This window comes from Thermobia domestica, chromosome 3, assembly GCF_964235325.1.
Source record: "Thermobia domestica chromosome 3, izTheDome1.hap1.1, whole genome shotgun sequence".
NCBI lineage: Eukaryota > Metazoa > Arthropoda > Insecta > Zygentoma > Lepismatidae > Thermobia > Thermobia domestica.
Window position 1 is genome coordinate 142793378 of NC_137456.1, and position 13598 is coordinate 142806975.

General features: G+C 33.6%; 1 protein-coding gene across 4 annotated transcripts in view; it reads right to left on the reverse strand.

Moving 5' to 3' along the window:
* Window positions 1-2127: 2127 nt before the first annotated feature.
* Window positions 2128-13598, reverse strand: part of pod1 (coronin) — a 112171-nt gene continuing 100700 nt past the window's right edge. For 3 of the 4 annotated variants that reach the window (XM_081751772.1, XM_081751769.1, XM_081751770.1), the window contains 2 exons: window positions 10240-10323; window positions 2128-5308 (listed from right to left, as the gene is read on the reverse strand). In XM_081751772.1, the coding sequence (XP_081607898.1) occupies window positions 5300-5308; window positions 10240-10323 (93 nt within the window). In that variant the 3' untranslated portion in view covers window positions 2128-5299. Of the gene's footprint in view, window positions 5309-8873; window positions 8923-10239; window positions 10324-13598 lie in introns of all 4 variants that reach the window. The other variant, XM_081751771.1, reaches the window with a different exon arrangement.

Below are 13598 nucleotides of genomic sequence, written 5' to 3' on the forward strand. Positions count from 1 at the left end.
TTACAATCGATTCCAGGAATGTTCTGGTCCGTCTGCCCGTTTTAATTAGGTCCTTGCAATGTTGAATTCCAGCAATTTCTTGGTCGTTTGTTAAGGTGTGTGGAACAAATCGAACACAGATTTTCAATCATGTCATGTCTTTGGTCATATTTATTTCCTCCGCCATCCATCTCTCATTCGAATTCGCGTCGTGGGCGATCATTTCACGCACTTGTTCCACCAATTCATCGCGTTTTGATTTTTCGGTTTGCCTGACTTTTGATCGTCTTCCAAGGCTCCCGACCGTCTCGGAATCGCGTATACTACTCGAACACACGTGTACAAGATAAACACTCATCACCATGCACTTCTTTCATCATTTCCAATGTTTGTGTAAATGTTTTACCTAGTTTGAAACAAAACTTAATATTGGCTCTTTGCTGCATCGTGTTTTTGTGACGAGATGACGCCAGATACACTTGCGTTTCTTGCTATAACTTGACACTCCGTTAATCGGTTCTGATTGTGGTGTCGTTTTATTGAACAGATATCCAGCTTTCCGATGTTTCAATAGATGGCGCTAGTGGTTATCTGTAAAGAAAAAAAGTTCCATTATTTTTCCGACATATTATCATAGGTGGAACTAGAGGGAGGCCAGGGGGCACCGCCCCCCCAGAATTTTTCTACTGGACGAAAATGTTATTAATTTACCTCAATTTACGCATAACAATTTTAGTGATGCTTCGCCATTCGACATGTTTAATATCATGTCACATCATACATACATGCTACCTCGATTTTTTAAATTTTTTTTTATTTTTTATATACTGAGTCAAAAGTCATGCCATTCTGTAAGGTTGTTAATAAAGTATATATTTATATTTATGAAATGAGAGTAAAATTTTCGAAAAAATCGTCAAAGAAGAAACTCACTCTCCTTACCAGACTACTCTTTCTAGACCTTCGTAAGATATGGATTATGCCATGGGTTGTAACCATAATTGTGGACCTGGATGCAATAGTGGTGTTATCAACAATAATTAAGAAATGAGAAACACAGTCTTCAAATTTTCCATTTTCTAAAAATTATTTTAGAGCTTATATTTGGCAATTAACACAACGAAACTCTCAACCTGTATGCTGCACTGTAGATTTGTACTAGCTAGAAGCTGAAATTTATTTTGCATTTTTTTTAAATTTATTTATTTATGTTGTGGGCCTAGACATGTGGATGTTGGTTAAAGCATTATTGCACCCATATCCACAATTGCTTTAAAATCCAAACTTCTTACAAATTAAGGACGAAATTGGTCGGAGGAAGAAAAAACTAAGTTACTTCCAGTATTGACTCACTTAACAGGAAAAATAAAACAACAAAAGAGGAAGTGTTTCAACAAAAAGTTATCCACTCACATTATTAGCCGTACTCAATTATCCATCTCCTAAATTTTAGCGATTACTTACTTGGTGAAAAGTGCTTTCATTTTGATATACCAGTTGGAGAAAAAGACGGTAAAGCATCTGTTATATTATGAAGCGAAATGTTATGGATGATTTGACCATTAAAAAATCTGTGTAGATAAACACTTAAAAGTCATTATGTATGAGCATTTTTATGGTTCATTTGATTTTTTTTTTTTTAAATCCTTCATAAATAAATAAAATATCTCAGATCAAGAATTATTTGCAAATAATCGTTACTAAAACTTAGCATATATTAGAAATCTCATTATGCAGATACAACTGAATTATAACCTACCAATTTTATTTCAATAAATTACCTTGTGTTGTTGTATATTATTCCTTGTCCTTAAACATCAACTATGTAAAGTTAAATAATGGCTCAGAGAATACTTTTTGCCTATTTTATGACTTTTATTGTTACTTCCGCAACTAATTATACAGACAGGTATCTCAAATCTAGTAACATCCCTTTATAGTCAAATCAACAATAATAATTCGCTTACATAATAATGTAACCATGTATCTTTTTTTCTTCTTCTCAGCTAATACATTAAAATGTAAGTAGGTAATCGTTAAAGAAGTCATCTCAATAAGGAACCATTTCTCCACCCCAGCCTATTTCGTGCCATACTGAAAAGGCTTTTAAACAGGAAGACTTACAGGTACAGGTACTGACATTACATATTACAGTACGATTATAAATGATTTATTCACATAATCCTTATAATTTTATGTTTATATATACATTCACCTCATTACTATTAATGCAAATCTACATTAAAAAAAATTACGAAGTGTGATCAAAAAGTGAATAATTTTGTTAGAAACAAAGTAATACGCTTACATGGAATTTGACTTAATCTCCTTCGAAGTACTGCCTTCGGCAAGCAATGCATTCCTTCCAATGTTGAATCCATGACTGGGTGTCTTTCTGGAAGACTTCTTTTGAGAGGGCGTTCAACTGTTCTGTCGTGTCCCTCTCAATGTCAGTAGTGATGCCAAAACGTTTTCCTTTAAGCATGGTTTTAATTTTTGGAAAGAGCCAGAAGTCGCATGCTGCTAAATCTGGTAAGGCGGACGTGGACAGACAGGAACATCTTTTTCGGCCACAAACTCGCAGATCAAAAACAAATGTGGCACGGCGCGTTTTCGTGGTGAAGAAGGAAGTCATTTGTCCATTTCATTGGCGGTTAAAATGCTTTTCACGGATCCATATTAGATGCTTAGTTCTTTGGAAAGCTCTGGAATAGTCATTCGCCTGTTTGAATAAATCATTTGTACCACGACTTGCACGTTTTCATCTGTTTTTGGCGTCATAGACCGTTTTTGAATCACTTATATCACTTGTAAACAGTCTTCAATGCCACCACTTTATCGTCATACACTGATTTTGACATTTCGTGAGCTTCTTTGACACTTTTTTGTAGCTTAGAACAAAATTTAATTTTGGCGCTCGACAGACACTCTTAACACGTTCTCACTCTTCTGCCTCTGGAAGCCAATTACTATGTCACAACTCGTTCAAACTCGACATTGACTGTGCCAAAGGTTAAGGATACTGGTCTTTCTAGTTGAAGTGGATACATTAATAGATGGCACTGTGCAACTACATTCACCGTACTTTTTGATCACACCTTGTATCTTGACGCTTGCAATAAAATGGTAAATATGCATTATAATATATATATCATGCCTTAAAAAATATAGTCAAATTGGATATTTTATTTATTTATTTATTTATTTATTGAAAATTCACAAGAAGATGCAGACAATATTTTTGTACCATCATTTATTTGAATCTTTTTTGTTACAATGAAAGACTGAAAAAGCAATAGTAGTATTGAAGTGGAATGTCACATAACTGGAAATGTTACACAAGCATCTACGTAACTATTTATACAAAATGTTGCTTTCTCTTTAGTTAATATACGTATGTACTGAATATTTATTTATTTATTTATTCTTTTGGCAAACATAATTAGAAAGATAACACTGGCATATGTAATAGGCCTACAAATATGGTAATTGTAATAAATAATGGCACTTCTGATTGCATCCACTGCTTACCTGAAGAAGAAGACTAGTTTTCAAACAACAATGTAGGCTAACAAAAAACACAATCGTTACAAAAAAGAATTTCAATATAGTTAATGCCACAAATAGAAACATTCTCATCAGCAGAAGACTACTTTATGTGTTGCTAGATAAAAAATTTAAAAAAAAAAATCTAACTTCATTTTACCAGGAACTTAACAATTGTTATGGGATTATAACTGGACAGGCTACAAATAAATATTTCAGACTTGTTAATAACTCGCCAAATATATACTGCCACACGTATTCGTCACCATATTATTTCATTGAATTTCTTATCTGACACCGCAGTATTTATTTTGTTCAATTAATGCTAATTTAATCATTACTCTTTCGTACATAAGAGATATGTTTGTTTATTTCTTTGACAAATAATGAGTTCTTTAATCTCTTTCAGGAGCCTACTATTGAATATGTAAGAGATGTAAAAACAATAAGTAATCGTCAAACCTACCTAGTTTTACTAATGAAATATGAACTTTCGAATCATGCGAACCTTACCGACTACGTAACCACCTTCCCACTATATTATTACCATTATGTACAACTTCTTTATGAGGCCATATACACAATGGTTTCAATGAAGAATTAAAAAAAATCACTTTGGAAAACCTTTAGTCGAGCAGTAATTAAGTATAATGCTGTCGAGAACTTAGTAAAACACTTTTATCTTACAAATACAGTAACGTATATTACTAGTAAACGTATAAGTTCGTAGTAACAGTAACATATGAGTTCCTAGTAAAATACAGGTGACATAAATTACGAAACTATCAATGAAATAACACGGTAACAAAATGATGACAGTTCATAACTGTGGCAACTATTAATTCTACTATTATATATGACATCTATTACCTACAATAAAACTGGCTATCTGAGAATATATCTTTCCACTTGTGACAAGTATAATCTTAGTTGACAGTGATCCATCATTATTCAACAGAACACTTCATTTTTAAACAATCACCATCAAAATAACAGAACTTTAATAATATATGCCATTAATATACTGGCCCATTTTTTCTTCAACTATGAAAGAACGAAAATATGTACAAAAAATACCACTATGTTACAGACAAAACGTCAAGGTAGTATATCCCTGTCAATAAATTATATATAAAATAACGGAATCAATCTACACATTTTTTTTTCTACTTATAGAATAGAAAAATTCTACTTTGTAAAAAATTACAAATCTTGTCAAATCTTTATCTTACCAGTATCAAATCTTTGTCAAAAAATCTTATCATTGTCAAATATTCAATATGTAATAAATATTGAAATCCATACACATATATTCGCCTCTCCCTTCATATCGATCGATACGTTATGTCAAAAGAGTGTTGCAATCAAGAGAGGGTTAAAAGCAACGTAAACAACACACATGTACACACACAATCACAAGTGTCACGATGATTGCCATCTTTCCCTTAAATGTATAATAAATAAATTATACCATAATAAAGCATACGATTCGCATTGATTTGTACATTGTATAATGTTTATACAAGAGAATCAAGAAAAGAAAAAAAAAGCTAAATGCTCCACTGGGTTAAAGAACATTCAAACTTTCATTTGCAAGGTTGCTAACCTTTCAACGCAACATAAACTGTGGTCAAGAGTATTACATAGATAATATTTTGTGACATGTCATAGTGTGCTCGGAATGTGAATTATATTTCTTGCATTCTGACTAGCACTAAAAGAGTATCGCTTTTTGTTTCAACTATACTTTCTTCCATAGCTCGGTGCAGAACTCTTATTCATCCTATAAAGACAAAAGTAAAGTTCGTTAATACCCATCGGCTCAAAATATGGAACTAAAATAACACTGTAATAGTGAGAGTAGTTTATAATTGCGGCAGCTATTAATTCTACTATTATATATGACACCTATCACTTAGATCTACAAAACTGGATGTCAGAGAAGACTATGGAAGGTATGCATCAAATGTTCTATTTTATAATTCTGCTGATTAATCGGTTGCCTAAGAGATGCTACCTTCTACAGAACAACACAAAAGGACAGGTTTTGGTTTAAAGATCAGGTAAATTTCAGGATTTTTAAGGAGCGAATTCACTTCTATTGCTCGTCATTCATATCAGTCTGTAATATGAAATTCGGATTAGTGGAAATTGTAGGCTCATCGCTAAGTATCCTATAAATACGTGCATGGTATTATGTGCATAGGAATTTCTTGTAATTTCCACTGTTGGTAACTTTGCCTATGTTGCGGCCTTTATATGTATTGTTGCTATAATTATCATGGCAACGAGAAATGATCAATTATTAATTCTGTGATTATGTTGTAGGCACACCGCTGATTAGCTGTTAAGAGTGTATCGTTATCGTATTATTATGTGGAGTATTACACAGAGGAATTTCTGGCACTTTCCATTCCCGCTACTTTAAAGGCACTGTTTCTATCGTTACTACAGCAACGAGAGTACGTCAATTAGCAACGATTCTGTGAATGATATGTAATTCAATATATAATTTTCTCCTTCGATAGTGGCACGTTCCGCTTGTTTCTTTAGAATTTAAGATTACTGAGGAATTCTTCTATTTTATTTTACCTTTCTATAACCTCAATCAAAACCATACTGCTCCATAGAAGGTAGCAGTACTTACGCTACCAAAATTAATAAGTGGAAATATCCTTTACAAAATACAAATAATAAAACAAAAATGCTGAGTACTTTTCATAGTAAGGAAAGTAAGTTTGCTTTTCTTACAAGTATTATGATAGCACATACTATTGCGTTCACAACGAATTCTGAAAATCTGAGTGGCCTATGGAAACAATAGGAACTTCGGCAAGAGTACACTTTGTGCAGAACAAGTGATTTTGTCACATTGTTGACATGATGCAAGGTAGGAACAAGTAGGGTACAGTCGGGTTAGGTAAGTTTTGACCCATTTTGTTAAAATTAATAGTGTGTAATTGCTCATATTGCTATTTATTGTATCGGTTCCTATGGATGTTCTACACAAAGTGCATTCTTACCGAAACTTCTATCGCAGTAAATACTGTAAGTGTGATAAAGTGTGACCTGAACGAACCACGCAATCAAACTACACATGAAGAGTCTTTTAATGATTTGAAAACCATATTGCAATTACTTTGCTGTAAAATTATGAAGATATCGTGTCTTTAAAGCATTAATATACGTTTCTGTGAATTACGAGTGGAATTCTGGTTCGTTAGAACTTAGATTGTTATGCAGCTCTGTACGGAAATATGCACTTCTATTCTGAGTTGTTTTCTACTTCTGTATTTTTTTTTTTTTTTTAAACTTTTTCAAAAACTTTATTAACTCATCTTTATTTATTACATTCTTCTCATACTTTTTAGTTCATTTCTACCATATATGAATACAATCTGTCAATATATACAAGTAATATAGATTTCACATGCTTCTCCTACTCACTACATAGCTAATTTCTACAGGAAAAGAATAAATTAAGAAATGGAAAACGTAACGGCAAATCATCCCATTTTTTCTTATCACTTAGAACTTTGAGGTATATCAAACACACACAAAATCAAATATCTTTAAAAATATCAATATATTTACACATAGAGACAGTTCAACAGCTTTTATAAGCTCCTTCGTAACTATACGATTAGCATGCGCGCGGGAGACCAAGGTTTGATTTCCGGTCGGAGTTTATGTGGTCTGGATCATAAATTAAGTTGTAGGTCCACGCCATTACGGCATTTCTTGATAAGCCATTATGGCTCGTTTGTTCACTTTTCAATCTGATTGGTGGCTACACTTCTAACTCATCTAAATAATGTTCCTTTCATACGTTTTATAGCCGATTGCTTCCCGCGGGCACACAGTTTTCAGAACTTAGGCTTAGAATTTTTTCCATGTTGTCTTCACATTGTCCATAACAACAGTGGTGTGCATATAAAAATGTTTATAATTTGGTTAGTGCACTAACAATTAAATATGTTTTTTTATTTTTTAGGAATTTTATCTTTGTAAACTTCTACGATAACTATTCTTGTCTCCCAACCGACAATGTTCAAATTCATTCTTTTTTTGTTACTTTTTGTATGGCCTAAAAGATGTATATAATAAAGTTTTTACAATATTAAATTACATTTTTTATTGATATAGTTGGTAATGATGGTATCCCAGTCCTGCTCTAGGTTTCCTTTTTTAAGTGTTAAAAAGTGGGTTTATTGTCCTTACATAATAAATACGTTCCTTTCAATATTAGAAGTGCCACGATGCGATGAAATTTCTACCTTCTGAACTGTATGTTTTGTAGTTTGAAGATCATGACAACCCTGAAACAGCTTCTTCATACCTACGGGACTCCTTTGTGTATTCTTTTAATCTGGTGCCAATTTTTCTTTTGAACATTCCTATATAAGTAGTGTCACAAGGACAAAAGATCCGATATGATAAAGTATATGCCACTTAAACTGTGTTTATCCACGAAATCATTTTTATAATAACTTGAAGACCTTTCCATGTTTGTTGGTAGCTTAAAACTAAGAAAGTACGTTTTAGCTATTTTCCTTAACTTGTACGACATCTCTGAATATAATTGGAATGAAACCCACGGGAAGGTGTCTTGTATACGAAAATTTTCAGACCCTTGTCTATTCAAATATAGAGAGAGCACGAACAAACAGATATAATATTATAATATGAAATGATCCATTCATTAATACATCATCCACTAATACATCCATCCAATTTATCACAAGTTCACCTGAAGCTCGTATCCTATGTTATGTAAATCTGCTCAGAATTATTATTACCCCCTTTCCTAATGTCCAGTTTTATATTCATTCCCCATCTTCTTTGTGGCAAAGAGCTTTCCAATTAATTTTCATACACCTTCAGTCTTGCGCATTATTTCCCAAACGAAATCTATTTCTATTAATCAGCAGATATTTTTCTCTTTTTATATTATTTCTCCTACTGTAAATCAGTCGGTTTTTTTTTTTTTTTTTAAAGCTATACATAGTTATTTATTCATTACATAATAATTACTTCAGCCTATATATCGTCGTTACGTTTAGTTTCAACTTAGTTTCATGATCTGGCTACGGCCAAACTCGAAGTAACTTTTCATCCTGACCTCCTAATTTGTTCAAAATTGGAAATGAATGTGAAAGGTCAATTGTGTCCTAGCGTAACGATTATCATCTCCGAAAGCAGCTAATATTTCACTCTGCAGTATGCACATCTGCAGAATCGATTCGTAAAAGAACTACCATTTTCACCTACTGTTACATATTTAAGCTAAATGAAGTTTCTATTCTATTATACAGGACAAAAGTGACAATATAAATGGTAAAACTCACCCTAAAGGCTGTGGAAGTACTATAAGGTTACATCATTCTGCAATCACAGCTAATGTTCATCCAGGATCAGAAAAAAAAAAAGTAGAATAGTGTACACTACACGGCAATATAAACCTAGACTAATACATTCACCGATACATACATATGTTTTGATACACAATAATAATTAAAACTTGCCATGTTTCTACAAGTGGAATTTACACAATTTTAGCTGACTTTTTTTTTCTTTCTATCTTTTAATCTGCAATTACGTACATCAGCCACAAAATCATGCCTTGTAGCAATTAAACTAGAATAATTTCGGATCTTCTTACGTGAACAGTTCGGAAATATTAGCTTTAATTTATCCTTTTCAAACTAGTTATTCAACATGTACACTAAGTATCCTCCTAAAATATGAATTAATATAAAGATGATCGAAATATTCTACATCAGGGGTCTTCAACTTGTCAAATAGTTCGGTCCACATTGAAAATTCAATTACGCTTGGGGCTGTTAAGCTATACTATGGTATTTAGAATTGTTTCTAACCAGGTTTTCGTGATGTTAAGTATTACATTTTTGAAATGGGTGTGGGTCACGGCAAAGAGCTCTGTGGGCCTCCTATAGCCTCTGGGACATACGTTGAAGTTTATTGCATATCAACGATTAAGTTCCTTTCGCTGCATGTGGGAAAGAAAAGCACCTGGTCATTCCGTGAAGTCACAACTATTAGACATAACTGTTTAAACCAAATATCTGGTGCTGGCGAATTCTACTTCCTTTTGAGTAATGGTTCGGATTCCTCTTTAAGCAAAGGTTCTGTCTAATATAGCTTTTTCGATGCTGGGAGCAGGCATAATTCAATCAAACAAAAATACTTTTTAAATTATATAATTTACCTTTCTTTTGATAATTTTCCACGCAAAGGAAAGAAATATTAAATATAAATTACATACCGATTAGAATCTACGTTACAAGGACAACCGATCAGCTTAGGAAATATCTTAATTCACTCAAGTATAATTTGTAAATGGTTTCTTCCCAAAACCATTAATTCTGGTTTTCTTAACCGGAATTCCCTACATGTCAATTAAAGTTATCTCTTTAGTGTTTTAAAAGAAAATCTGGACGTCAAGCTGAATTAAATACCTGAAGCTAACATGGACCAGAAGCAAGAAACTAATCTTTCAGCTACTCTGGAGTTATGATATCCCTAGACAGACGTAACAATGACCTGGTTTGAAAATTTTGTCATTTACTTCTTTGAATTGGGAGAACTGTATCATGAATTGCCTAATATTCATTATCTGGATGCTCATTCACAACTTAATTTTAATTTTTCCAAACGTCAATATTAATAGCCCAAAGCGAACAGCTTACTTACCCATTCATGTTCATCTACTCCTTCCATATCATCTTGTTCTAGCTTCATGTTAACTTCTAATCTACTGCTAACAGACCGCTGAATCTGGAAAAAGGATTTTTTTCTTCAATGTCTTACTCTGAATCAGAACATGATCTACACTGGTAAATAAATAAATAATAATAATAATATTCAGACGGAAATGACGCAAAAGAATTTTTGTGAGTTACAGTTAGATCCATAGATGTATACGAAATGATAATTATTGCCGCAGTTATGGAAGTGAGTACTGGTCGTAAAAATTGAGTTTATAGCACGTGTTGGTGGCCTACAAAAAGAGTTGTTAAGACTTTCTCACACCGCATTGTGCGTCACATTGGTCGTGAATATTGGAGATATGGAGACATGCTAGAACTGGAGGCGAGCTCGAGTTAACACAGTAACGGATTCTAAGTTAGGGTACTGCAGAAGGCCGCCGGTGATCATTCCGCAGAATCGCGTAACACTTTGCACAAGTGCTTACTGACTTTAATGTAGGCACCACTGAACTGAGGACTGACGCGCACGTTAGTCCTGTTTCCGAACGGTATAGGATTTGTTCTCAAGTAAGCTGTTACACTGCGGATCGCACATTGACCGCATCGCAGATTATGATCAATATAGCACCTGGTTGTCAGCTAGAACCATCTGCAACCGTTTCACTACTATCACGGGTTCTACTAGCCAGACTTCCTCTACCTATGATGCAGCTCGTTTCCAGCGGTGGCGTAAAGCAATTGGAGGAATGAACGGCGCATCATTGTTTAGTGATGAGAGCCGATTCAGCCTCGGAGCTAGTGATGTTTGCAAATGTGGTACCGACCGTCTAAGCAACATCTTTCAGCGTATACGGCAGCGACACACAGAACTAATGTCAGGTATCATGTGAGGATCTACAATCGTTCACTTCTGCTTTTTATGGGGAACACTGATCACTGCAGTGTACATTCAGAACTTTACTCAAGCCGTTTTGTCGTTCCTACACCATTAGGGAAATGTATTTCAACTAACAATCACCGCTCATACAACCAAGTTACTGCACTCTCAAACGCGTGTCATTTCCCTTGCCTGCACTATCATCAGATCAGTACACACTGCGTAAGACTCAACTTGACGGCGTCTGGTCCAGTCTGCAACCCCGGCGACAAACCTTGACAAACTGGGACACCAGGTCGAAGAATTGTATAAGAGTGCAGGCTGCACAGAAGCTGGAAAATAAGTATACAACGGACTGGCATATTTTTTAACACACCCTGTATATTCTGTCAATAGATATAGGATCCAGTGTGCATTATCATGTACGTGTAAAGTGTACAAAATTTCATTCCCGTGGGGCCATGGTTTCTAGGTCTTAATTAAGATTTTTAGCATTATTTCTTGCGAATAGCACTGCAATTTTAAAAAGTATGCTATCCAATATTTATAAAATGCTGTTAAATAAACTAATGGCTATTTCCAAGACCTCCCATGTAGTGCAAAAGTACGAAATACTGACAATTATAACATCATAAACTGCATTCTTAGTTCGAAGGGTATTTCTAGCCTCCAAAGAATTTTAGTTCATTTGGTAACATTTTGAAGATACATATAGGTGATTTTCTTTATTGTTTAAATACCCTTTATCGTCTTTGATTTAATAATGTGGTGGAGAGCTTAGCAAAGTTCCTTTAAAACTTCATGAGATGAGATATGGACAGCATAGCTGAGAACTTTAAATTACATTAAAAATTATTTATATTTCTTCTTAACATTTATTTACAAAAAGTATTATATATTTCTTCATAACGCCCCACAATTAAAAAAACAATAATCTACAGAAGACTTATGCTTCGCAGAAATTATTTCTCATCGTTACGTATCATTTTTTTTTAAATTCTATATTATATTATCTTATCTTCTTTTTCTAAGCAGTCCCATTAGTTTTCTCTCCCTTCACTAAAATTATCTACTTACAACTTGATTAACACTATGACGTGACTACATTCCACCATAGTACACTATTTTAGATTATGTTTTCATTATTTTCTAGTAATTCGTCTATTATTTCCACTTCGGAATTCCTTTGTTCCGACTATATATACGCACTATAGTGAAAGCATAATCACACACACACTACAAAAACACTTTATACAATATCGATAAGTGCTTAATCGGACAGGGAGGAGGAAAAGAAAGGAAAAGGAAAATAAGGAATAAAGAAGCTCTGATGCGTTCAATTGGTCGCCGTATTGAAATGTACGCTCACGTGATTGTGATACTGATCAGGATATACAAAAAAAAAAAAAAAAAAAGTTTAGTAGATGATAACCAAATTACTCCTAAAGTTACAAGAGAAATAGCTTATACTAGATTGTACGGTTCTTATGAACATATTTATAATTCAAATGTGAACGAAATCGCCAGAGCTATTGTTGTGAAAATTGTACGAAAAAATGTGCCCCATTTCGGGATTTTTACAAGAATACTAACTTGTGTCATATTGCAGAATTACCAGTGAAATATTTATTTATGAAATAAGAACAAAAGCGCCTCAGCGCCTTCGAGAAATTGATCCAAAAGAACTTATATAATAAACTATTACTATTCCTTTTGGAATTTTCCCTTTTGGCATACAAGAACGTATAAATCCTTTAAAATCTCGACTTTTTCGCAATCGTAAGACATTATCGTATTACTTCTATGGCCGATCGAAAGTAAAAAAATGAATGTTCCATTCTAGCATATTTTATTCGTTCTTGCTTCGTATTGAGATACTAGCAGAGCATCTTAGAGTTGTAATGAGCCTGGAACAGTCTTTGCATGGGTAAATTGTTTTTGTAGATCAATGACACTTTTGTCAACGGTATGAATATGATATCACAAACGAGTGAACTGCAATAGACAGACATCTTTGTCATTGATGTAATTTAGTCCTTCAATAGGCGCTGATAGCTGACTTTCGGAGTCAGTCGCTGAAGATTTACAATAAATTGTAGTAAAGAATAATTTACAAAGAAGCAGTGAGCTCAAAATCCTCACAGGAAAATCTGATAAATGATTATTATTTGATTTAGTACAATACTACCAGAGGACATTTGTGATTGCTCATAACCAAATTAATTGTATAGTGGTCTTCAGTTAAACTGAGCTTTAGAAAAGAAAAAAAAATCCCTGAAATCCAACGAAGCAACAACTTAACCAAAATTGATAGTGCTGGGTACTGTGAGGCTATTATCTTATTAAGCAATGGTACTGTGAGGCTATTACCTTATTAACCCTTTTAAGATATGTTTTTTTTTAGGTGTTTTTGTTGACTTTCAATCAAGAAGGTACAGCATCATCCCTAATTATCGTATGATTAT